A 25,904-nucleotide genomic window follows, 5' to 3' on the forward strand; every position below is an offset into this window, starting at 1 on the left:
CCGAGGCCGGCCCCCCCACCTCCCCACAGAGATCTCTGAACCTGAAGACGCCCCCCCCCCCCCCCTCTACACATCACGGTTTCTATAGCGCCTGCCTTGATGCTGGATCACAACCACTTCTAAGCGTTGTGCGCTAACGGCCGGTTCTCCGCTCGCCGCCCCCCCCCCCACCCGCAAACCGAACGGTGCGGTACTGGCTCCCTGTCGAGCTCGGGGACAGAGGGGTCTGCTGCGCGCGCTTCCCTGGCAGTGCCTGTCCTGCACATTGCGCTCTGTCCCCAGAGCTTTCCCTCCCAGCCCAGCGAATGTGTCAAGTAGGGAGCGTGACTCCTGCCGCAGCGCAGAGCATAATTTGCTTACGCCGACCCTGAGGCCGAAGTCCCTATTTGAGACCATTGCCCTTATGTCTTCCGGGGATGGAATAAAGCGGGGCTTGCTAGGCAAAGCATGCGAGCTCTTGAGTGGAGGTGGTGAGCGGCTCTTAAAAGAGCCTTTGGGTTTTTTGCTGCTGGGAACTGTGGCCTCACTTGGCACTGGTGTACTTGGTGACGGCCTTGGTGCCCTCGGACACAGCGTGCTTGGCCAGCTCGCCTGGCAGCAGGAGTCGCACTGCGGTCTGGATCTCCCTGGAGGTGATGGTCCTGTGTTTGTTGTAGTGGCACAGGCGGGAGGCTTCCCCGGAGATGCGCTCGAAGATGTCATTGACAAACGAGTTCATGATGCCCATGGCCTTGGAAGAGATGCCGGTGTCAGGGTGCACCTGCTTCATCACCTTGTAGATGTAAATGGCATAGCTTTCCTTCCTGCACCTCTTGCGCTTCTTCCCGTCCTTCTTGGGCGGCTTGGAGAGCGCTTTCTTGGAGCCCTTCTTGGGCGCTGGGGCGGACTTGGCTGGCTCAGGCATTGTCTGCCGCGAACGTTCACGCTGTGAGGAGCGGAAGAAATGAGTAAATAACCGCACCCCTCCCCTCTCTTTTGTAGGCTGCCTGTGCTTAATCAGCTGCTGCCAGTCCCTGCTCGCCATTGGCCCGTTTGGTTCTGCAGCTCTTCCGTGTCTGTGTGCCCGGCACAGAGCTCTGATTGGTTGGTTGGCAGGAGTAGTCTCCCCCTCCAATGGATGTTCACACAGAGCCTAGGTTTCGTCCAATGAGAGAGCTCCACCGTGTCTTTATATGCCGGCCCTCCCGAACTACCTGGTGAAGACGATTGCAAGCTACCTGGGAGGCCGCACCTTCCATGTCGCCATGCGGTCTGAGATGTCCTCTTCACATTCCATCCGAGCAGGCGTGCCACAGGGATCGAACCTCGGACCCTTCCTGTTCAACCTCTTCACCAACGACATCCCGACAGATCTCCACAAGACGAACCTGGCGCTGTATGCAGACGATGTTGCAGTAATCTCCCAGTCTTTCAGCGAAAAGGAAGTGGCGAAGAACCTGCAAGCTTCATTGGATACCATCGCAAAGTGGTACAGCGACTGGCGGATAGAACTCAACACCAGCAAGACAACTGCAACGCTGTTCACCAGAAAGAAGATCAAGGAGCACCCACACATCAGCCTCAACGGGGAGACCATCAAATGGGAGAGCAGCAGCCGCTACCTCGGTGTGACCCTGGACAGCAAACTCAACTGGGAAAGCCACATCGAGAATACTCAGCAGAAGGCAACAGGAAAGATGGCAGCGCTGTACCCACTCCTGAAGAGCAAGTCCATGCCCCTCCGGACAAAGATCAACGTCTACAAGGCGATCATCAGACCAACCCTGACTTATGCCTCACCAGCATGGATGACCTGCCATGAGCGACACCGGAAGAGTCTTCAGATAGTCCAGAACAAGGCCCTGCGGATATCATCTGGAGCTCCAATCTTCACAAGGATAGCAGACCTTCACAGAGACCTGGACATCGAGATGTTGGATGAACATCTAGCGAAGCTGAGTAAGAACTTCTGCCAAGAACTGGATCAGAACCCGAACCCTCTGATCAGAAGACTCACTGCCACCACAGCAAACCCCTTCGACCGCTACCCGCGGCCCATCACTGCGAAGACCCAGTGAAACCAGCCCTACTGTGACAAGACCACACAGACCAAGAAGAATACAAACCCACGACTACACACTCAACCCGAGAAGATGGAGTAATGAGGCTCAAGCCTCGGTATCCAAAAAATCACCGCTGATGGATAAAAATCTATCAGCAAGAAGAAGAACAAGCGCGCTCATTACTTTCGTTTTGAACGTTGAACGAGCAACGCATCATGTCTGGACGAGGAAAGCAAGGAGGGAAGGCCCGTGCTAAGGCAAAGACTCGCTCCTCCCGGGCAGGCTTGCAGTTCCCAGTAGGCCGTGTGCACAGGCTGCTGCGGAAGGGGAACTACGGTGAGCGCGTGGGAGCCGGAGCCCCGGTGTACCTGGCTGCCGTGCTCGAGTACCTGACTGCTGAGATCCTGGAGCTGGCCGGCAACGCCGCCCGGGACAACAAGAAGACCCGCATCATCCCCAGACACCTGCAGCTCGCCATCCGCAACGACGAGGAGCTCAACAAGCTGCTGGGCAAGGTCACCATTGCCCAGGGCGGTGTCCTGCCCAACATCCAGGCCGTGCTGCTGCCCAAGAAGACCGAGGGCCACAAGGCAGGGGGCAAAGCCAGCAAGTAACAAGCCCAAGGTACACACTCTCCCAAAAACAAAACAAAAAACACAAAGGCTCTTGTAAGAGCCGCTCACACACTCAGACAAAGAGCTCAGTACCTTGACAGCAGCGCCACCACTTCTCTACACTACAACAGAGTATGTGCAAAACCCCTTTGGGCTGATCGCATGCTCCCGATACCCATGCAGCTTTCTGGGTGCATGGGCAAAGTAGGGCGCGAATGCGGCACACCGGACTGTGAGGCACAGCTGGAAAGGGTGGGAGTGAGTACACAGGGCTTAATTGGAGGAAGGGGTGGTGTGTGTGTGTGTTCGTGCGCGCCCTCTCTCAGAAGCGCAGCTACGTTTCTACATTAAAGGGCTGACAATCAAGCGCCTTCCTGCTTTACCGAGTTCGGAGAGAACAAAGGCCAGCCGGTGTAACGGCTGGAAAGCGCGGGCATTTTGATTTTGAAATGCTGCGCATGTGCACACTGGAGCCGACGGCTGCCGCGCGATCCCCGCCCTCCACCCCCATGGCCCGCCCTCTGTCCATATAAGCAGCCGATTCCCGTCGGCCACCACACACACAGCCCCAGCTCCCTTGTGACGAGCAGAGCAGCAGCAGAAGCGGACATGTCTGGTCGCGGCAAAGGAGGGAAAGGTCTCGGCAAGGGCGGCGCCAAGAGGCACAGGAAAGTGCTCCGAGACAACATCCAGGGCATTACCAAGCCCGCCATCCGCCGCCTGGCCCGCCGTGGCGGAGTCAAGCGCATCTCCGGCCTCATCTACGAGGAGACCCGCGGTGTGCTCAAGGTCTTCCTGGAAAACGTGATCCGGGACGCCGTCACCTACACTGAGCACGCCAAGAGGAAGACGGTCACTGCCATGGATGTGGTCTATGCCCTGAAGCGCCAGGGACGCACTCTCTATGGATTCGGGGGTTGAGGAACACCTACCACAGCACCGACGCACAAACCCAAAGGCTCTTTTAAGAGCCGCCCACACCGTCAATAACAGAGCTGCTCATTTGCGCTGCGCATTCGGTATTGGGCTAATATTATCCCCAGCATAGGCGACATTATTTATGGTATAAAAAAAATATGGGGGTTGCAGGGGCTGTCCCCCACAGGTTCCGTGGGGTAAGATCGCCGCAAAAAAAACTGCGCAATTCTTGCATGGCGACATTTTTGCAGGCATATTATCACATGGAACCGCGCTTTCTTGGAAGGCTGAACCCAGCCCACCCCTCTGCTTCCCCGCCAGTGCGGTGGACCTGTGCGGCAGTGGCACTCGAAGTCCCGTGGGCCAAAATACCAACAGCCCCGTTGTGTGTGCGCCCATTGAAATGTAAATGGGGCAATGCGCCAAAAGAAACCAAGTCCACTTTAGGAATTCCACTTGATAGCTCTTTACTTCGCGTCAAAGTCTACCTACATGAGAATACATACCCCCTTGCAGATGGGAAGCCCCCTCCCTCCCTGCCCCCCCCCCCCCCCATCTCTCTTCCCTTCTGGTAACCAGACTAAGGCACTCATGCCAAAGCACTGAGCTCCCCGATGCCCTCTTGTAACGGCAGAAGGTACTGCGGCCTAGGTAGAGTTGGCTGGGAAAGGCGGGATTATGCTGATAACTCCCAGAAGTACCCAGCTGCAGACCAAGCGGGGGGCACACACACACCCCTCTAGCCATCCCCATAAGCCTCTGAGCAGGCCTCGAGAACTCTCGCGTCGCCCGGTGCACTGTTATCCGAGAAGCCAGGGGTCACAGCACACTCTGAGTTACAAGTGCCTGTAGGTCAGCCCTGTTTTCCTGCCTATAGAACCTGGCCGTTCGTGGCCGTTCGTGGCCTAGGGGCCAGGCCGGAGCGTATTCCTTGCTCCACCCGCTGCTGAGTGCGGTCGCCACTCTCTGCTGGGCCCTGAGAGGCCCAGGAGCAGAGCCTTTTGCTTCTCTCTCTCTCTCTCTCTCTCTGCCTAGGCTCCCTGAGACAGCCAGGAGCATGGCATTTGCTCCACTCACTACTGGCCTCTCCTCGGGAGTGGCCGGCCCAGCTGCCATTTCTCTCCCTCCAGCCATCGGGTCAGTCAGGCCAACATCATACATTGTTATTTGGCATTTACATAGCGCTCTATATATCATTGGTATGATCTCAAAGCGCTTGTGGGTTGAACGCCCCCCTTGGAGACCGTAGTAAAGGTCAGTCGAGAGAGTAGGGTGCTTGGGTGCATTCAATATGGGAGCAGCTGATGCGATTGCTTGATGGTAGCTGCATCCTAACATTTGGTGCGGTGGTATTGAGAGATCAGTTGAATGTGTGCAGTTTGGGGGTTGGTCTCTCGAGACTGCGGCATGAGGCCTGTGTAGGACGCTTATGTGTGCAGCTAGGCCGATTTCTTTTCGTGGGCTATAGCTGCGTTCTAGCAGGATGCTGAGGCGTTCATGGGCTATAGTACGTATATGTGAGCAGCTAGGCCGAAATTGATCGCGGGCTATAGCTGCGCTCTATTTTGTGTTGGTGTAAAGTAGAGCGTGAGCATAGTGATAGGAGAGGTGAGCGTCTGGAGTGGATGTTTTGTTCTTACGAGCCCACTGTTCCAGGGTTACATTGTCGTGTTTCGCGGTAGCTGCCCTCAGAGGCAGATGCACAGCTAGTAGCCGGGTAAGATATGTGTGCTCGGGCAGAGGGCCATTAATCTTAGGCTCAGCAGACTGCATCTCAGGGGCCCGGTTTCACTGGTTGCGGTTTATGGTTGGTTGCAGGATAATTGGATATTGGGCAGGAGCTATCTCGCACCAATGTGGTCACATCGAGCTCATTTTTCTGATCCTTGGTCGTCGTTAATGGTGGGTTGCAGGGTAGGTCTAGGCAGGATGGTAGGTTATAGGGCAGGAGTCATTTCGCATGCCAACAATATCCCTCCGGACAGCTTTAGATCCACCGTACAAGCACTGGTCCTATCCCACCTGGATGGGGGCAACGCCCTCCTCGGAAAGGCCGCCCGTCGTCTTCCCTTGAGCCCCAGAGAAGTGTCCTACATGCAGCCACACGCTTTCTCAAGGCTCTACGCAGGTACCCCGTCACCCCTCCCCTCATCGACCTTCACTGGCTCACACTGCACCCACAAATCACCTTCAAGTCTTGCCGCATCATCTATAAGGCAGTCACGCCCTCAAGTCACCCAGCTACCTTGCAGAGAAACCCAGCATCTCCAGCAGACAACGCACCACCAGAAGCCTGGGACACGAGCAGTCTTTAAATCCGCCACTGCAAAAAGGAAAGGACCAGACAACAAGCCTTCTCTGCCTACGCCCCGAGACCAGGGAACCTCCTCCCCGTCGGCATCAGACTTGCCCCACACGCTCCCACAATTCAGAAAAGAACTCAAGACGCACCTCTTCAAGGAGTCGCTCTCCCCCTCAATACCTAGGCCAATCACGCCGCACCACCTGGCTCGCTAGACGACACCTGCCTCTCTCCACCCAGCCACCCTGTATGGCGGTGCCCCTCCGTATCCTACTCCCTGCTGTATATCTGTTCCGTTTTTACCCCTGAAAAGCACTCAGTTACGCATCTGCACTGTTGCATCCCTGGGCAAAGCGCTCCGTTGGGTATCTGTGTTGGTGCATTCCTCTGAGGATGGCTGTAGAAGGTCGCTATGCGGCAGTTGGTCGGCCCTCTGACTGGGGGCAGCTGCACGTGTGTTTCTCAGATCGCTATGATGGCAAAGGAGAGGTTGTGTATCCTGCCTGCCCAGAGAGTGTAGAGAGAGCATATGCGAGAGCCAGAGAGACGTAAGCAGTGCATGAGCAGAACTCTCAAATGTCCAGTGGCCAACGCGTGGGGAGGCCATCCAGTCCTGTCTTAACCCCCCTCTGGATTGCGGGTCTTGTCGATTTGTCTTCCCTGTTTCAAATGCAGAAACACTACCAGTGCCAGAATTCCAAACAAAAAACAGAACTGGGTGGCTTTCCCACTCATGGACCCGGGAAACGCGAGAGCCTTGCCATCAGGTGTCAGATGGGGGAGTCAAGAGAAGGTGGTTGCTCGTTAGAACCACTCTTAACTTTTCCCACAACCACCTACTTCTATGGAGTCTCCTTTTATAACTTTCCGGGGCGCGGTCCGCTTTCTTTTCTGCACTTGCTTGCCAGGCTGGGTGCTTCACAGACTCGTACTCTGAGGTGACCCCACGCCGCCCCTTATCGTGCCATACAAAATGGCCACCTGAATAAAATGAATAAATCCCCCTCAGCCCAAGAGAGAAAGAAAGAAAAGTGAGAGACACGAGCGAGCGTGCGTGCGTGCGTGCGTGCTGTCAATCATAACAGGAATCAATGAATAGCTGGCAAACCTCAGACTGGCTGTCCAATCATAGCCCTCCTGTTTCGCGCGTGCCTGTGCACGTAGATGCCTGCCAGCCCTTCAACGGGCCGACGTTCTGCCTCGGGCTCGTCACAGAGTTTGGCGGGCTTTTTCAAACCTGTTTCCTGCTATTGTCCCAGCCAATCGGAGTGGAGCTGGGTCTTCATCAGCCCGCGCGCTCTCTGAAGCCGTCACAGACAGACCATTGTACTTCGGAAGTAAGTCGCACAAGGTTACCATGGCCCGTACCAAGCAGACCGCCCGCAAGTCCACCGGAGGCAAGGCACCTCGCAAGCAGCTGGCCACCAAAGCTGCCCGCAAGAGCGCACCAGCCACTGGCGGTGTCAAGAAACCTCACCGCTACCGGCCGGGCACCGTGGCCCTCCGGGAGATACGGCGCTACCAGAAATCTACCGAGCTGCTCATCCGCAAACTGCCCTTCCAGCGCCTTGTGCGGGAGATCGCACAGGATTTCAAGACCGACCTGCGTTTCCAGAGCTCCGCCGTCATGGCCTTGCAGGAGGCCAGCGAGTCCTACTTGGTGGGGCTCTTTGAGGACACCAACCTCTGCGCCATTCACGCCAAAAGAGTGACCATTATGCCCAAGGACATCCAGCTGGCCCGCCGCATCCGAGGCGAGAGGGCCTGAGGGGCACCGGCAGCAAGACCCACCACCACAAAGGCTCTTTTAAGAGCCGACACATTGTCACACACAAGAGCTGCTCAACTCTGCCTCTCGAGGCGCCTCTCTTCACTGCACAGGCAGCTAGGTTGTCTCTCAAACCCAAGGCAAACATGCCAACGCTCCAGTTGCCACTGCCTGTCTTGGCATGTGTTGAATGAAACGCCCTGCGGCTGGCGTCCAAGTCAACGCAACCCGCCACACCCCACCGCTGCGAGCCCCCAAAATGCATGTCAGGGCGCTTTGGCGACCAGCTTTGCCTCACCTTCATATTGCTTTCAATTTGTGCTCTTGTGGCGGTCGGATTAGATGCGATGGCTTGTGCCTCTTAGCCGGAGCACAGCCATCTCTTAACCCGAGGCCGGCCCCCCCACCTCCCCACAGAGATCTCTGAACCTGAAGACGCCCCCCCCCCCCCTCTACACATCACGGTTTCTATAGCGCCTGCCTTGATGCTGGATCACAACCACTTCTAAGCGTTGTGCGCTAACGGCCGGTTCTCCGCTCGCCGCCCCCCCCCCCCCACCCGCAAACCGAACGGTGCGGTACTGGCTCCCTGTCGAGCTCGGGGACAGAGGGGTCTGCTGCGCGCGCTTCCCTGGCAGTGCCTGTCCTGCACATTGCGCTCTGTCCCCAGAGCTTTCCCTCCCAGCCCAGCGAATGTGTCAAGTAGGGAGCGTGACTCCTGCCGCAGCGCAGAGCATAATTTGCTTACGCCGACCCTGAGGCCGAAGTCCCTATTTGAGACCATTGCCCTTATGTCTTCCGGGGATGGAATAAAGCGGGGCTTGCTAGGCAAAGCATGCGAGCTCTTGAGTGGAGGTGGTGAGCGGCTCTTAAAAGAGCCTTTGGGTTTTTTGCTGCTGGGAACTGTGGCCTCACTTGGCACTGGTGTACTTGGTGACGGCCTTGGTGCCCTCGGACACAGCGTGCTTGGCCAGCTCGCCTGGCAGCAGGAGTCGCACTGCGGTCTGGATCTCCCTGGAGGTGATGGTCCTGTGTTTGTTGTAGTGGCACAGGCGGGAGGCTTCCCCGGAGATGCGCTCGAAGATGTCATTGACAAACGAGTTCATGATGCCCATGGCCTTGGAAGAGATGCCGGTGTCAGGGTGCACCTGCTTCATCACCTTGTAGATGTAAATGGCATAGCTTTCCTTCCTGCACCTCTTGCGCTTCTTCCCGTCCTTCTTGGGCGGCTTGGAGAGCGCTTTCTTGGAGCCCTTCTTGGGCGCTGGGGCGGACTTGGCTGGCTCAGGCATTGTCTGCCGCGAACGTTCACGCTGTGAGGAGCGGAAGAAATGAGTAAATAACCGCACCCCTCCCCTCTCTTTTGTAGGCTGCCTGTGCTTAATCAGCTGCTGCCAGTCCCTGCTCGCCATTGGCCCGTTTGGTTCTGCAGCTCTTCCGTGTCTGTGTGCCCGGCACAGAGCTCTGATTGGTTGGTTGGCAGGAGTAGTCTCCCCCTCCAATGGATGTTCACACAGAGCCTAGGTTTCGTCCAATGAGAGAGCTCCACCGTGTCTTTATATGCCGGCCCTCCCAGGCTCATTACTTTCGTTTTGAACGTTGAACGAGCAACGCATCATGTCTGGACGAGGAAAGCAAGGAGGGAAGGCCCGTGCTAAGGCAAAGACTCGCTCCTCCCGGGCAGGCTTGCAGTTCCCAGTAGGCCGTGTGCACAGGCTGCTGCGGAAGGGGAACTACGGTGAGCGCGTGGGAGCCGGAGCCCCGGTGTACCTGGCTGCCGTGCTCGAGTACCTGACTGCTGAGATCCTGGAGCTGGCCGGCAACGCCGCCCGGGACAACAAGAAGACCCGCATCATCCCCAGACACCTGCAGCTCGCCATCCGCAACGACGAGGAGCTCAACAAGCTGCTGGGCAAGGTCACCATTGCCCAGGGCGGTGTCCTGCCCAACATCCAGGCCGTGCTGCTGCCCAAGAAGACCGAGGGCCACAAGGCAGGGGGCAAAGCCAGCAAGTAACAAGCCCAAGGTACACACTCTCCCAAAAACAAAACAAAAAACACAAAGGCTCTTGTAAGAGCCGCTCACACACTCAGACAAAGAGCTCAGTACCTTGACAGCAGCGCCACCACTTCTCTACACTACAACAGAGTATGTGCAAAACCCCTTTGGGCTGATCGCATGCTCCCGATACCCATGCAGCTTTCTGGGTGCATGGGCAAAGTAGGGCGCGAATGCGGCACACCGGACTGTGAGGCACAGCTGGAAAGGGTGGGAGTGAGTACACAGGGCTTAATTGGAGGAAGGGGTGGTGTGTGTGTGTGTTCGTGCGCGCCCTCTCTCAGAAGCGCAGCTACGTTTCTACATTAAAGGGCTGACAATCAAGCGCCTTCCTGCTTTACCGAGTTCGGAGAGAACAAAGGCCAGCCGGTGTAACGGCTGGAAAGCGCGGGCATTTTGATTTTGAAATGCTGCGCATGTGCACACTGGAGCCGACGGCTGCCGCGCGATCCCCGCCCTCCACCCCCATGGCCCGCCCTCTGTCCATATAAGCAGCCGATTCCCGTCGGCCACCACACACACAGCCCCAGCTCCCTTGTGACGAGCAGAGCAGCAGCAGAAGCGGACATGTCTGGTCGCGGCAAAGGAGGGAAAGGTCTCGGCAAGGGCGGCGCCAAGAGGCACAGGAAAGTGCTCCGAGACAACATCCAGGGCATTACCAAGCCCGCCATCCGCCGCCTGGCCCGCCGTGGCGGAGTCAAGCGCATCTCCGGCCTCATCTACGAGGAGACCCGCGGTGTGCTCAAGGTCTTCCTGGAAAACGTGATCCGGGACGCCGTCACCTACACTGAGCACGCCAAGAGGAAGACGGTCACTGCCATGGATGTGGTCTATGCCCTGAAGCGCCAGGGACGCACTCTCTATGGATTCGGGGGTTGAGGAACACCTACCACAGCACCGACGCACAAACCCAAAGGCTCTTTTAAGAGCCGCCCACACCGTCAATAACAGAGCTGCTCATTTGCGCTGCGCATTCGGTATTGGGCTAATATTATCCCCAGCATAGGCGACATTATTTATGGTATAAAAAAAATATGGGGGTTGCAGGGGCTGTCCCCCACAGGTTCCGTGGGGTAAGATCGCCGCAAAAAAAACTGCGCAATTCTTGCATGGCGACATTTTTGCAGGCATATTATCACATGGAACCGCGCTTTCTTGGAAGGCTGAACCCAGCCCACCCCTCTGCTTCCCCGCCAGTGCGGTGGACCTGTGCGGCAGTGGCACTCGAGGTCCCGTGGGCCAAAATACCAACAGCCCCGTTGTGTGTGCGCCCATTGAAATGTAAATGGGGCAATGCGCCAAAAGAAACCAAGTCCACTTTAGGAATTCCACTTGATAGCTCTTTACTTCGCGTCAAAGTCTACCTACATGAGAATACATACCCCCTTGCAGATGGGAAGCCCCCTCCCTCCCTGCCCCCCCCCCCCCATCTCTCTTCCCTTCTGGTAACCAGACTAAGGCACTCATGCCAAAGCACTGAGCTCCCCGATGCCCTCTTGTAACGGCAGAAGGTACTGCGGCCTAGGTAGAGTTGGCTGGGAAAGGCGGGATTATGCTGATAACTCCCAGAAGTACCCAGCTGCAGACCAAGCGGGGGGCACACACACACCCCTCTAGCCATCCCCATAAGCCTCTGAGCAGGCCTCGAGAACTCTCGCGTCGCCCGGTGCACTGTTATCTGAGAAGCCAGGGGTCACAGCACACTCTGAGTTACAAGTGCCTGTAGGTCAGCCCTGTTTTCCTGCCTATAGAACCTGGCCGTTCGTGGCCTAGGGGCCAGGCCGGAGCGTATTCCTTGCTCCACCCGCTGCTGAGTGCGGTCGCCACTCTCTGCTGGGCCCTGAGAGGCCCAGGAGCAGAGCCTTTTGCTTCTCTCTCTCTCTCTCTCTCTGCCTAGGCTCCCTGAGACAGCCAGGAGCATGGCATTTGCTCCACTCACTACTGGCCTCTCCTCGGGAGTGGCCGGCCCAGCTGCCATTTCTCTCCCTCCAGCCATCGGGTCAGTCAGGCCAACATCATACATTGTTATTTGGCATTTACATAGCGCTCTATATATCATTGGTATGATCTCAAAGCGCTTGTGGGTTGAACGCCCCCCTTGGAGACCGTAGTAAAGGTCAGTCGAGAGAGTAGGGTGCTTGGGTGCATTCAATATGGGAGCAGCTGATGCGATTGCTTGATGGTAGCTGCATCCTAACATTTGGTGCGGTGGTATTGAGAGATCAGTTGAATGTGTGCAGTTTGGGGGTTGGTCTCTCGAGACTGCGGCATGAGGCCTGTGTAGGACGCTTATGTGTGCAGCTAGGCCGATTTCTTTTCGTGGGCTATAGCTGCGTTCTAGCAGGATGCTGAGGCGTTCATGGGCTATAGTACGTATATGTGAGCAGCTAGGCCGAAATTGATCGCGGGCTATAGCTGCGCTCTATTTTGTGTTGGTGTAAAGTAGAGCGTGAGCATAGTGATAGGAGAGGTGAGCGTCTGGAGTGGATGTTTTGTTCTTACGAGCCCACTGTTCCAGGGTTACATTGTCGTGTTTCGCGGTAGCTGCCCTCAGAGGCAGATGCACAGCTAGTAGCCGGGTAAGATATGTGTGCTCGGGCAGAGGGCCATTAATCTTAGGCTCAGCAGACTGCATCTCAGGGGCCCGGTTTCACTGGTTGCGGTTTATGGTTGGTTGCAGGATAATTGGATATTGGGCAGGAGCTATCTCGCACCAATGTGGTCACATCGAGCTCATTTTTCTGATCCTTGGTCGTCGTTAATGGTGGGTTGCAGGGTAGGTCTAGGCAGGATGGTAGGTTATAGGGCAGGAGTCATTTCGCATGCCAACAATATCCCTCCGGACAGCTTTAGATCCACCGTACAAGCACTGGTCCTATCCCACCTGGATGGGGGCAACGCCCTCCTCGAAAAGGCCGCCCGTCGTCTTCCCTTGAGCCCCAGAGAAGTGTCCTACATGCAGCCACACGCTTTCTCAAGGCTCTACGCAGGTACCCCGTCACCCCTCCCCTCATCGACCTTCACTGGCTCACACTGCACCCACAAATCACCTTCAAGTCTTGCCGCATCATCTATAAGGCAGTCACGCCCTCAAGTCACCCAGCTACCTTGCAGAGAAACCCAGCATCTCCAGCAGACAACGCACCACCAGAAGCCTGGGACACGAGCAGTCTTTAAATCCGCCACTGCAAAAAGGAAAGGACCAGACAACAAGCCTTCTCTGCCTACGCCCCGAGACCAGGGAACCTCCTCCCCGTCGGCATCAGACTTGCCCCACACGCTCCCACAATTCAGAAAAGAACTCAAGACGCACCTCTTCAAGGAGTCGCTCTCCCCCTCAATACCTAGGCCAATCACGCCGCACCACCTGGCTCGCTAGACGACACCTGCCTCTCTCCACCCAGCCACCCTGTATGGCGGTGCCCCTCCGTATCCTACTCCCTGCTGTATATCTGTTCCGTTTTTACCCCTGAAAAGCACTCAGTTACGCATCTGCACTGTTGCATCCCTGGGCAAAGCGCTCCGTTGGGTATCTGTGTTGGTGCATTCCTCTGAGGATGGCTGTAGAAGGTCGCTATGCGGCAGTTGGTCGGCCCTCTGACTGGGGGCAGCTGCACGTGTGTTTCTCAGATCGCTATGATGGCAAAGGAGAGGTTGTGTATCCTGCCTGCCCAGAGAGTGTAGAGAGAGCATATGCGAGAGCCAGAGAGACGTAAGCAGTGCATGAGCAGAACTCTCAAATGTCCAGTGGCCAACGCGTGGGGAGGCCATCCAGTCCTGTCTTAACCCCCCTCTGGATTGCGGGTCTTGTCGATTTGTCTTCCCTGTTTCAAATGCAGAAACACTACCAGTGCCAGAATTCCAAACAAAAAACAGAACTGGGTGGCTTTCCCACTCATGGACCCGGGAAACGCGAGAGCCTTGCCATCAGGTGTCAGATGGGGGAGTCAAGAGAAGGTGGTTGCTCGTTAGAACCACTCTTAACTTTTCCCACAACCACCTACTTCTATGGAGTCTCCTTTTATAACTTTCCGGGGCGCGGTCCGCTTTCTTTTCTGCACTTGCTTGCCAGGCTGGGTGCTTCACAGACTCGTACTCTGAGGTGACCCCACGCCGCCCCTTATCGTGCCATACAAAATGGCCACCTGAATAAAATGAATAAATCCCCCTCAGCCCAAGAGAGAAAGAAAGAAAAGTGAGAGACACGAGCGAGCGTGCGTGCGTGCGTGCGTGCTGTCAATCATAACAGGAATCAATGAATAGCTGGCAAACCTCAGACTGGCTGTCCAATCATAGCCCTCCTGTTCCGCGCGTGCCTGTGCACGTAGATGCCTGCCAGCCCTTCAACGGGCCGACGTTCTGCCTCGGGCTCGTCACAGAGTTTGGCGGGCTTTTTCAAACCTGTTTCCTGCTATTGTCCCAGCCAATCGGAGTGGAGCTGGGTCTTCATCAGCCCGCGCGCTCTCTGAAGCCGTCACAGACAGACCATTGTACTTCGGAAGTAAGTCGCACAAGGTTACCATGGCCCGTACCAAGCAGACCGCCCGCAAGTCCACCGGAGGCAAGGCACCTCGCAAGCAGCTGGCCACCAAAGCTGCCCGCAAGAGCGCACCAGCCACTGGCGGTGTCAAGAAACCTCACCGCTACCGGCCGGGCACCGTGGCCCTCCGGGAGATACGGCGCTACCAGAAATCTACCGAGCTGCTCATCCGCAAACTGCCCTTCCAGCGCCTTGTGCGGGAGATCGCACAGGATTTCAAGACCGACCTGCGTTTCCAGAGCTCCGCCGTCATGGCCTTGCAGGAGGCCAGCGAGTCCTACTTGGTGGGGCTCTTTGAGGACACCAACCTCTGCGCCATTCACGCCAAAAGAGTGACCATTATGCCCAAGGACATCCAGCTGGCCCGCCGCATCCGAGGCGAGAGGGCCTGAGGGGCACCGGCAGCAAGACCCACCACCACAAAGGCTCTTTTAAGAGCCGACACATTGTCACACACAAGAGCTGCTCAACTCTGCCTCTCGAGGCGCCTCTCTTCACTGCACAGGCAGCTAGGTTGTCTCTCAAACCCAAGGCAAACATGCCAACGCTCCAGTTGCCACTGCCTGTCTTGGCATGTGTTGAATGAAACGCCCTGCGGCTGGCGTCCAAGTCAACGCAACCCGCCACACCCCACCGCTGCGAGCCCCCAAAATGCATGTCAGGGCGCTTTGGCGACCAGCTTTGCCTCACCTTCATATTGCTTTCAATTTGTGCTCTTGTGGCGGTCGGATTAGATGCGATGGCTTGTGCCTCTTAGCCGGAGCACAGCCATCTCTTAACCCGAGGCCGGCCCCCCCACCTCCCCACAGAGATCTCTGAACCTGAAGACGCCCCCCCCCCCCCTCTACACATCACGGTTTCTATAGCGCCTGCCTTGATGCTGGATCACAACCACTTCTAAGCGTTGTGCGCTAACGGCCGGTTCTCCGCTCGCCGCCCCCCCCCCCCACCCGCAAACCGAACGGTGCGGTACTGGCTCCCTGTCGAGCTCGGGGACAGAGGGGTCTGCTGCGCGCGCTTCCCTGGCAGTGCCTGTCCTGCACATTGCGCTCTGTCCCCAGAGCTTTCCCTCCCAGCCCAGCGAATGTGTCAAGTAGGGAGCGTGACTCCTGCCGCAGCGCAGAGCATAATTTGCTTACGCCGACCCTGAGGCCGAAGTCCCTATTTGAGACCATTGCCCTTATGTCTTCCGGGGATGGAATAAAGCGGGGCTTGCTAGGCAAAGCATGCGAGCTCTTGAGTGGAGGTGGTGAGCGGCTCTTAAAAGAGCCTTTGGGTTTTTTGCTGCTGGGAACTGTGGCCTCACTTGGCACTGGTGTACTTGGTGACGGCCTTGGTGCCCTCGGACACAGCGTGCTTGGCCAGCTCGCCTGGCAGCAGGAGTCGCACTGCGGTCTGGATCTCCCTGGAGGTGATGGTCCTGTGTTTGTTGTAGTGGCACAGGCGGGAGGCTTCCCCGGAGATGCGCTCGAAGATGTCATTGACAAACGAGTTCATGATGCCCATGGCCTTGGAAGAGATGCCGGTGTCAGGGTGCACCTGCTTCATCACCTTGTAGATGTAAATGGCATAGCTTTCCTTCCTGCACCTCTTGCGCTTCTTCCCGTCCTTCTTGGGCGGCTTGGAGAGCGCTTTCTTGGAGCCCTTCTTGGGCGCTGGGGCGGACTTGGCTGGCTCAGGCATTGTCTGCCGCGAACGTTCACGCTGTGAGGAGCGGAAGAAATGAGTAAATAACCGCACCCCTCCCCTCTCTTTTGTAGGCTGCCTGTGCTTAATCAGCTGCTGCCAGTCCCTGCTCGCCATTGGCCCGTTTGGTTCTGCAGCTCTTCCGTGTCTGTGTGCCCGGCACAGAGCTCTGATTGGTTGGTTGGCAGGAGTAGTCTCCCCCTCCAATGGATGTTCACACAGAGCCTAGGTTTCGTCCAATGAGAGAGCTCCACCGTGTCTTTATATGCCGGCCCTCCCAGGCTCATTACTTTCGTTTTGAACGTTGAACGAGCAACGCATCATGTCTGGACGAGGAAAGCAAGGAGGGAAGGCCCGTGCTAAGGCAAAGACTCGCTCCTCCCGGGCAGGCTTGCAGTTCCCAGTAGGCCGTGTGCACAGGCTGCTGCGGAAGGGGAACTACGGTGAGCGCGTGGGAGCCGGAGCCCCGGTGTACCTGGCTGCCGTGCTCGAGTACCTGACTGCTGAGATCCTGGAGCTGGCCGGCAACGCCGCCCGGGACAACAAGAAGACCCGCATCATCCCCAGACACCTGCAGCTCGCCATCCGCAACGACGAGGAGCTCAACAAGCTGCTGGGCAAGGTCACCATTGCCCAGGGCGGTGTCCTGCCCAACATCCAGGCCGTGCTGCTGCCCAAGAAGACCGAGGGCCACAAGGCAGGGGGCAAAGCCAGCAAGTAACAAGCCCAAGGTACACACTCTCCCAAAAACAAAACAAAAAACACAAAGGCTCTTGTAAGAGCCGCTCACACACTCAGACAAAGAGCTCAGTACCTTGACAGCAGCGCCACCACTTCTCTACACTACAACAGAGTATGTGCAAAACCCCTTTGGGCTGATCGCATGCTCCCGATACCCATGCAGCTTTCTGGGTGCATGGGCAAAGTAGGGCGCGAATGCGGCACACCGGACTGTGAGGCACAGCTGGAAAGGGTGGGAGTGAGTACACAGGGCTTAATTGGAGGAAGGGGTGGTGTGTGTGTGTGTTCGTGCGCGCCCTCTCTCAGAAGCGCAGCTACGTTTCTACATTAAAGGGCTGACAATCAAGCGCCTTCCTGCTTTACCGAGTTCGGAGAGAACAAAGGCCAGCCGGTGTAACGGCTGGAAAGCGCGGGCATTTTGATTTTGAAATGCTGCGCATGTGCACACTGGAGCCGACGGCTGCCGCGCGATCCCCGCCCTCCACCCCCATGGCCCGCCCTCTGTCCATATAAGCAGCCGATTCCCGTCGGCCACCACACACACAGCCCCAGCTCCCTTGTGACGAGCAGAGCAGCAGCAGAAGCGGACATGTCTGGTCGCGGCAAAGGAGGGAAAGGTCTCGGCAAGGGCGGCGCCAAGAGGCACAGGAAAGTGCTCCGAGACAACATCCAGGGCATTACCAAGCCCGCCATCCGCCGCCTGGCCCGCCGTGGCGGAGTCAAGCGCATCTCCGGCCTCATCTACGAGGAGACCCGCGGTGTGCTCAAGGTCTTCCTGGAAAACGTGATCCGGGACGCCGTCACCTACACTGAGCACGCCAAGAGGAAGACGGTCACTGCCATGGATGTGGTCTATGCCCTGAAGCGCCAGGGACGCACTCTCTATGGATTCGGGGGTTGAGGAACACCTACCACAGCACCGACGCACAAACCCAAAGGCTCTTTTAAGAGCCGCCCACACCGTCAATAACAGAGCTGCTCATTTGCGCTGCGCATTCGGTATTGGGCTAATATTATCCCCAGCATAGGCGACATTATTTATGGTATAAAAAAAATATGGGGGTTGCAGGGGCTGTCCCCCACAGGTTCCGTGGGGTAAGATCGCCGCAAAAAAAACTGCGCAATTCTTGCATGGCGACATTTTTGCAGGCATATTATCACATGGAACCGCGCTTTCTTGGAAGGCTGAACCCAGCCCACCCCTCTGCTTCCCCGCCAGTGCGGTGGACCTGTGCGGCAGTGGCACTCGAGGTCCCGTGGGCCAAAATACCAACAGCCCCGTTGTGTGTGCGCCCATTGAAATGTAAATGGGGCAATGCGCCAAAAGAAACCAAGTCCACTTTAGGAATTCCACTTGATAGCTCTTTACTTCGCGTCAAAGTCTACCTACATGAGAATACATACCCCCTTGCAGATGGGAAGCCCCCTCCCTCCCTGCCCCCCCCCCCCCCCATCTCTCTTCCCTTCTGGTAACCAGACTAAGGCACTCATGCCAAAGCACTGAGCTCCCCGATGCCCTCTTGTAACGGCAGAAGGTACTGCGGCCTAGGTAGAGTTGGCTGGGAAAGGCGGGATTATGCTGATAACTCCCAGAAGTACCCAGCTGCAGACCAAGCGGGGGGCACACACACACCCCTCTAGCCATCCCCATAAGCCTCTGAGCAGGCCTCGAGAACTCTCGCGTCGCCCGGTGCACTGTTATCCGAGAAGCCAGGGGTCACAGCACACTCTGAGTTACAAGTGCCTGTAGGTCAGCCCTGTTTTCCTGCCTATAGAACCTGGCCGTTCGTGGCCTAGGGGCCAGGCCGGAGCGTATTCCTTGCTCCACCCGCTGCTGAGTGCGGTCGCCACTCTCTGCTGGGCCCTGAGAGGCCCAGGAGCAGAGCCTTTTGCTTCTCTCTCTCTCTCTCTCTCTCTCTCTGCCTAGGCTCCCTGAGACAGCCAGGAGCATGGCATTTGCTCCACTCACTACTGGCCTCTCCTCGGGAGTGGCCGGCCCAGCTGCCATTTCTCTCCCTCCAGCCATCGGGTCAGTCAGGCCAACATCATACATTGTTATTTGGCATTTACATAGCGCTCTATATATCATTGGTATGATCTCAAAGCGCTTGTGGGTTGAACGCCCCCCTTGGAGACCGTAGTAAAGGTCAGTCGAGAGAGTAGGGTGCTTGGGTGCATTCAATATGGGAGCAGCTGATGCGATTGCTTGATGGTAGCTGCATCCTAACATTTGGTGCGGTGGTATTGAGAGATCAGTTGAATGTGTGCAGTTTGGGGGTTGGTCTCTCGAGACTGCGGCATGAGGCCTGTGTAGGACGCTTATGTGTGCAGCTAGGCCGATTTCTTTTCGTGGGCTATAGCTGCGTTCTAGCAGGATGCTGAGGCGTTCATGGGCTATAGTACGTATATGTGAGCAGCTAGGCCGAAATTGATCGCGGGCTATAGCTGCGCTCTATTTTGTGTTGGTGTAAAGTAGAGCGTGAGCATAGTGATAGGAGAGGTGAGCGTCTGGAGTGGATGTTTTGTTCTTACGAGCCCACTGTTCCAGGGTTACATTGTCGTGTTTCGCGGTAGCTGCCCTCAGAGGCAGATGCACAGCTAGTAGCCGGGTAAGATATGTGTGCTCGGGCAGAGGGCCATTAATCTTAGGCTCAGCAGACTGCATCTCAGGGGCCCGGTTTCACTGGTTGCGGTTTATGGTTGGTTGCAGGATAATTGGATATTGGGCAGGAGCTATCTCGCACCAATGTGGTCACATCGAGCTCATTTTTCTGATCCTTGGTCGTCGTTAATGGTGGGTTGCAGGGTAGGTCTAGGCAGGATGGTAGGTTATAGGGCAGGAGTCATTTCGCATGCCAACAATATCCCTCCGGACAGCTTTAGATCCACCGTACAAGCACTGGTCCTATCCCACCTGGATGGGGGCAACGCCCTCCTCGGAAAGGCCGCCCGTCGTCTTCCCTTGAGCCCCAGAGAAGTGTCCTACATGCAGCCACACGCTTTCTCAAGGCTCTACGCAGGTACCCCGTCACCCCTCCCCTCATCGACCTTCACTGGCTCACACTGCACCCACAAATCACCTTCAAGTCTTGCCGCATCATCTATAAGGCAGTCACGCCCTCAAGTCACCCAGCTACCTTGCAGAGAAACCCAGCATCTCCAGCAGACAACGCACCACCAGAAGCCTGGGACACGAGCAGTCTTTAAATCCGCCACTGCAAAAAGGAAAGGACCAGACAACAAGCCTTCTCTGCCTACGCCCCGAGACCAGGGAACCTCCTCCCCGTCGGCATCAGACTTGCCCCACACGCTCCCACAATTCAGAAAAGAACTCAAGACGCACCTCTTCAAGGAGTCGCTCTCCCCCTCAATACCTAGGCCAATCACGCCGCACCACCTGGCTCGCTAGACGACACCTGCCTCTCTCCACCCAGCCACCCTGTATGGCGGTGCCCCTCCGTATCCTACTCCCTGCTGTATATCTGTTCCGTTTTTACCCCTGAAAAGCACTCAGTTACGCATCTGCACTGTTGCATCCCTGGGCAAAGCGCTCCGTTGGGTATCTGTGTTGGTGCATTCCTCTGAGGATGGCTGTAGAAGGTCGCTATGCGGCAGTTGGTCGGCCCTCTGACTGGGGGCAGCTGCACGTGTGTTTCTCAGATCGCTATGATGGCAAAGGAGAGGTTGTGTATCCTGCCTGCCCAGAGAGTGTAGAGAGAGCATATGCGAGAGCCAGAGAGACGTAAGCAGTGCATGAGCAGAACTCTCAAATGTCCAGTGGCCAACGCGTGGGGAGGCCATCCAGTCCTGTCTTAACCCCCCTCTGGATTGCGGGTCTTGTCGATTTGTCTTCCCTGTTTCAAATGCAGAAACACTACCAGTGCCAGAATTCCAAACAAAAAACAGAACTGGGTGGCTTTCCCACTCATGGACCCGGGAAACGCGAGAGCCTTGCCATCAGGTGTCAGATGGGGGAGTCAAGAGAAGGTGGTTGCTCGTTAGAACCACTCTTAACTTTTCCCACAACCACCTACTTCTATGGAGTCTCCTTTTATAACTTTCCGGGGCGCGGTCCGCTTTCTTTTCTGCACTTGCTTGCCAGGCTGGGTGCTTCACAGACTCGTACTCTGAGGTGACCCCACGCCGCCCCTTATCGTGCCATACAAAATGGCCACCTGAATAAAATGAATAAATCCCCCTCAGCCCAAGAGAGAAAGAAAGAAAAGTGAGAGACACGAGCGAGCGTGCGTGCGTGCGTGCGTGCTGTCAATCATAACAGGAATCAATGAATAGCTGGCAAACCTCAGACTGGCTGTCCAATCATAGCCCTCCTGTTCCGCGCGTGCCTGTGCACGTAGATGCCTGCCAGCCCTTCAACGGGCCGACGTTCTGCCTCGGGCTCGTCACAGAGTTTGGCGGGCTTTTTCAAACCTGTTTCCTGCTATTGTCCCAGCCAATCGGAGTGGAGCTGGGTCTTCATCAGCCCGCGCGCTCTCTGAAGCCGTCACAGACAGACCATTGTACTTCGGAAGTAAGTCGCACAAGGTTACCATGGCCCGTACCAAGCAGACCGCCCGCAAGTCCACCGGAGGCAAGGCACCTCGCAAGCAGCTGGCCACCAAAGCTGCCCGCAAGAGCGCACCAGCCACTGGCGGTGTCAAGAAACCTCACCGCTACCGGCCGGGCACCGTGGCCCTCTGGGAGATACGGCGCTACCAGAAATCTACCGAGCTGCTCATCCGCAAACTGCCCTTCCAGCGCCTTGTGCGGGAGATCGCACAGGATTTCAAGACCGACCTGCGTTTCCAGAGCTCCGCCGTCATGGCCTTGCAGGAGGCCAGCGAGTCCTACTTGGTGGGGCTCTTTGAGGACACCAACCTCTGCGCCATTCACGCCAAAAGAGTGACCATTATGCCCAAGGACATCCAGCTGGCCCGCCGCATCCGAGGCGAGAGGGCCTGAGGGGCACCGGCAGCAAGACCCACCACCACAAAGGCTCTTTTAAGAGCCGACACATTGTCACACACAAGAGCTGCTCAACTCTGCCTCTCGAGGCGCCTCTCTTCACTGCACAGGCAGCTAGGTTGTCTCTCAAACCCAAGGCAAACATGCCAACGCTCCAGTTGCCACTGCCTGTCTTGGCATGTGTTGAATGAAACGCCCTGCGGCTGGCGTCCAAGTCAACGCAACCCGCCACACCCCACCGCTGCGAGCCCCCAAAATGCATGTCAGGGCGCTTTGGCGACCAGCTTTGCCTCACCTTCATATTGCTTTCAATTTGTGCTCTTGTGGCGGTCGGATTAGATGCGATGGCTTGTGCCTCTTAGCCGGAGCACAGCCATCTCTTAACCCGAGGCCGGCCCCCCCACCTCCCCACAGAGATCTCTGAACCTGAAGACGCCCCCCCCCCCCTCTACACATCACGGTTTCTATAGCGCCTGCCTTGATGCTGGATCACAACCACTTCTAAGCGTTGTGCGCTAACGGCCGGTTCTCCGCTCGCCGCCCCCCCCCCCCCACCCGCAAACCGAACGGTGCGGTACTGGCTCCCTGTCGAGCTCGGGGACAGAGGGGTCTGCTGCGCGCGCTTCCCTGGCAGTGCCTGTCCTGCACATTGCGCTCTGTCCCCAGAGCTTTCCCTCCCAGCCCAGCGAATGTGTCAAGTAGGGAGCGTGACTCCTGCCGCAGCGCAGAGCATTAATTTGCTTACGCCGACCCTGAGGCCGAAGTCCCTATTTGAGACCATTGCCCTTATGTCTTCCGGGGATGGAATAAAGCGGGGCTTGCTAGGCAAAGCATGCGAGCTCTTGAGTGGAGGTGGTGAGCGGCTCTTAAAAGAGCCTTTGGGTTTTTTGCTGCTGGGAACTGTGGCCTCACTTGGCACTGGTGTACTTGGTGACGGCCTTGGTGCCCTCGGACACAGCGTGCTTGGCCAGCTCGCCTGGCAGCAGGAGTCGCACTGCGGTCTGGATCTCCCTGGAGGTGATGGTCCTGTGTTTGTTGTAGTGGCACAGGCGGGAGGCTTCCCCGGAGATGCGCTCGAAGATGTCATTGACAAACGAGTTCATGATGCCCATGGCCTTGGAAGAGATGCCGGTGTCAGGGTGCACCTGCTTCATCACCTTGTAGATGTAAATGGCATAGCTTTCCTTCCTGCACCTCTTGCGCTTCTTCCCGTCCTTCTTGGGCGGCTTGGAGAGCGCTTTCTTGGAGCCCTTCTTGGGCGCTGGGGCGGACTTGGCTGGCTCAGGCATTGTCTGCCGCGAACGTTCACGCTGTGAGGAGCGGAAGAAATGAGTAAATAACCGCACCCCTCCCCTCTCTTTTGTAGGCTGCCTGTGCTTAATCAGCTGCTGCCAGTCCCTGCTCGCCATTGGCCCGTTTGGTTCTGCAGCTCTTCCGTGTCTGTGTGCCCGGCACAGAGCTCTGGTTGGTTGGCAGGAGTAGTCTCCCCCTCCAATGGATGTTCACACAGAGCCTAGGTTTCGTCCAATGAGAGAGCTCCACCGTGTCTTTATATGCCGGCCCTCCCAGGCTCATTACTTTCTGGATTATCGAAGCTCCTGGAGAAGGTCCTCCTCGCTCGACTCAGCGACTTCACCTCCGAAAGAAATCTACTAGCAAAGGAACAGTTTGGATTTCGAAAGGAGCATGCAACGACTCATCAGCTACTGAGAGTGGTGGACACCATCAGCCACGGATTCAACATCAAGAAGTCCACAGGAATCGTCTTCCTGGATGTCGCCAAAGCATTCGACCGAGTCTGGCACAAGGGACTGCTGCACAAGATGATTGGCCTGGGATTTCCGAACTACCTGGTGAAGACGATTGCAAGCTACCTGGGAGGCCGCACCTTCCATGTCGCCATGCGGTCTGAGATGTCCTCTTCACATCCCATCCGAGCAGGCGTGCCACAGGGATCGAACCTCGGACCCTTCCTGTTCAACCTCTTCACCAACGACATCCCGACAGATCTCCACAAGACGAACCTGGCGCTGTATGCAGACGATGTTGCAGTAATCTCCCAGTCTTTCAGCGAAAAGGAAGTGGCGAAGAACCTGCAAGCTTCATTGGATACCATCGCAAAGTGGTACAGCGACTGGCGGATAGAACTCAACACCAGCAAGACAACTGCAACGCTGTTCACCAGAAAGAAGATCAAGGAGCACCCACACATCAGCCTCAACGGGGAGACCATCAAATGGGAGAGCAGCAGCCGCTACCTCGGTGTGACCCTGGACAGCAAACTCAACTGGGAAAGCCACATCGAGAATACTCAGCAGAAGGCAACAGGAAAGATGGCAGCGCTGTACCCACTCCTGAAGAGCAAGTCCATGCCCCTCCGGACAAAGATCAACGTCTACAAGGCGATCATCAGACCAACCCTGACTTATGCCTCACCAGCATGGATGACCTGCCATGAGCGACACCGGAAGAGTCTTCAGATAGTCCAGAACAAGGCCCTGCGGATATCATCTGGAGCTCCAATCTTCACAAGGATAGCAGACCTTCACAGAGACCTGGACATCGAGATGTTGGATGAACATCTAGCGAAGCTGAGTAAGAACTTCTGCCAAGAACTGGATCAGAACCCGAACCCTCTGATCAGAAGACTCACTGCCACCACAGCAAACCCCTTCGACCGCTACCCGCGGCCCATCACTGCGAAGACCCAGTGAAACCAGCCCTACTGTGACAAGACCACACAGACCAAGAAGAATACAAACCCACGACTACACACTCAACCCGAGAAGATGGAGTAATGAGGCTCAAGCCTCGGTATCCAAAAAATCACCGCTGATGGATAAAAATCTATCAGCAAGAAGAAGAACAAGCGGGCTCATTACTTTCGTTTTGAACGTTGAACGAGCAACGCATCATGTCTGGACGAGGAAAGCAAGGAGGGAAGGCCCGTGCTAAGGCAAAGACTCGCTCCTCCCGGGCAGGCTTGCAGTTCCCAGTAGGCCGTGTGCACAGGCTGCTGCGGAAGGGGAACTACGGTGAGCGCGTGGGAGCCGGAGCCCCGGTGTACCTGGCTGCCGTGCTCGAGTACCTGACTGCTGAGATCCTGGAGCTGGCCGGCAACGCCGCCCGGGACAACAAGAAGACCCGCATCATCCCCAGACACCTGCAGCTCGCCATCCGCAACGACGAGGAGCTCAACAAGCTGCTGGGCAAGGTCACCATTGCCCAGGGCGGTGTCCTGCCCAACATCCAGGCCGTGCTGCTGCCCAAGAAGACCGAGGGCCACAAGGCAGGGGGCAAAGCCAGCAAGTAACAAGCCCAAGGTACACACTCTCCCAAAAACAAAACAAAAAACACAAAGGCTCTTGTAAGAGCCGCTCACACACTCAGACAAAGAGCTCAGTACCTTGACAGCAGCGCCACCACTTCTCTACACTACAACAGAGTATGTGCAAAACCCCTTTGGGCTGATCGCATGCTCCCGATACCCATGCAGCTTTCTGGGTGCATGGGCAAAGTAGGGCGCGAATGCGGCACACCGGACTGTGAGGCACAGCTGGAAAGGGTGGGAGTGAGTACACAGGGCTTAATTGGAGGAAGGGGTGGTGTGTGTGTGTGTTCGTGCGCGCCCTCTCTCAGAAGCGCAGCTACGTTTCTACATTAAAGGGCTGACAATCAAGCGCCTTCCTGCTTTACCGAGTTCGGAGAGAACAAAGGCCAGCCGGTGTAACGGCTGGAAAGCGCGGGCATTTTGATTTTGAAATGCTGCGCATGTGCACACTGGAGCGGACGGCTGCCGCGCGATCCCCGCCCTCCACCCCCATGGCCCGCCCTCTGTCCATATAAGCAGCCGATTCCCGTCGGCCACCACACACACAGCCCCAGCTCCCTTGTGACGAGCAGAGCAGCAGCAGAAGCGGACATGTCTGGTCGCGGCAAAGGAGGGAAAGGTCTCGGCAAGGGCGGCGCCAAGAGGCACAGGAAAGTGCTCCGAGACAACATCCAGGGCATTACCAAGCCCGCCATCCGCCGCCTGGCCCGCCGTGGCGGAGTCAAGCGCATCTCCGGCCTCATCTACGAGGAGACCCGCGGTGTGCTCAAGGTCTTCCTGGAAAACGTGATCCGGGACGCCGTCACCTACACTGAGCACGCCAAGAGGAAGACGGTCACTGCCATGGATGTGGTCTATGCCCTGAAGCGCCAGGGACGCACTCTCTATGGATTCGGGGGTTGAGGAACACCTACCACAGCACCGACGCACAAACCCAAA

The 25,904-nt window shown here is 56.8% G+C and overlaps 4 protein-coding genes across 4 annotated transcripts; 3 read left to right on the top strand and 1 right to left on the bottom strand.

The window, feature by feature from the left end:
- Positions 1-7,211: 7,211 nt before the first annotated feature.
- Positions 7,212-8,019, top strand: LOC138553523 (histone H3). Its single transcript, XM_069642551.1, has one exon. It carries the CDS (start codon positions 7,234-7,236, stop codon positions 7,642-7,644), a length of 411 nt encoding a protein of 136 aa, XP_069498652.1. The 5' UTR covers positions 7,212-7,233; the 3' UTR covers positions 7,645-8,019.
- A 6,182-nt stretch (positions 8,020-14,201) lies between these two features.
- LOC138553519 (histone H3) lies at positions 14,202-15,009 on the top strand. The gene has a single exon (XM_069642547.1). It carries the CDS (start codon positions 14,224-14,226, stop codon positions 14,632-14,634), a length of 411 nt encoding a protein of 136 aa, XP_069498648.1. The 5' UTR covers positions 14,202-14,223; the 3' UTR covers positions 14,635-15,009.
- A 483-nt stretch (positions 15,010-15,492) lies between these two features.
- On the bottom strand, positions 15,493-15,978 carry LOC138553520 (histone H2B 1.2-like). The gene has a single exon (XM_069642548.1). It carries the CDS (start codon positions 15,923-15,925, stop codon positions 15,545-15,547), a length of 381 nt encoding a protein of 126 aa, XP_069498649.1. The 5' UTR covers positions 15,926-15,978; the 3' UTR covers positions 15,493-15,544.
- A 5,242-nt stretch (positions 15,979-21,220) lies between these two features.
- LOC138553512 (histone H3-like) lies at positions 21,221-23,015 on the top strand. Its single transcript, XM_069642541.1, has 2 exons — positions 21,221-21,523; positions 23,001-23,015. The coding sequence occupies exons 1-2, from the start codon at positions 21,221-21,223 to the stop codon at positions 23,013-23,015; spliced, it is 318 nt and encodes a 105-aa protein (XP_069498642.1).
- Positions 23,016-25,904: the final 2,889 nt, after the last annotated feature.

This window comes from Ambystoma mexicanum, unplaced genomic scaffold, assembly GCF_040938575.1.
Source record: "Ambystoma mexicanum isolate Mex_15411 unplaced genomic scaffold, UKY_AmexF1_1 Mex_scaf11, whole genome shotgun sequence".
In the NCBI taxonomy this organism is placed as follows: domain Eukaryota; kingdom Metazoa; phylum Chordata; class Amphibia; order Caudata; family Ambystomatidae; genus Ambystoma; species Ambystoma mexicanum.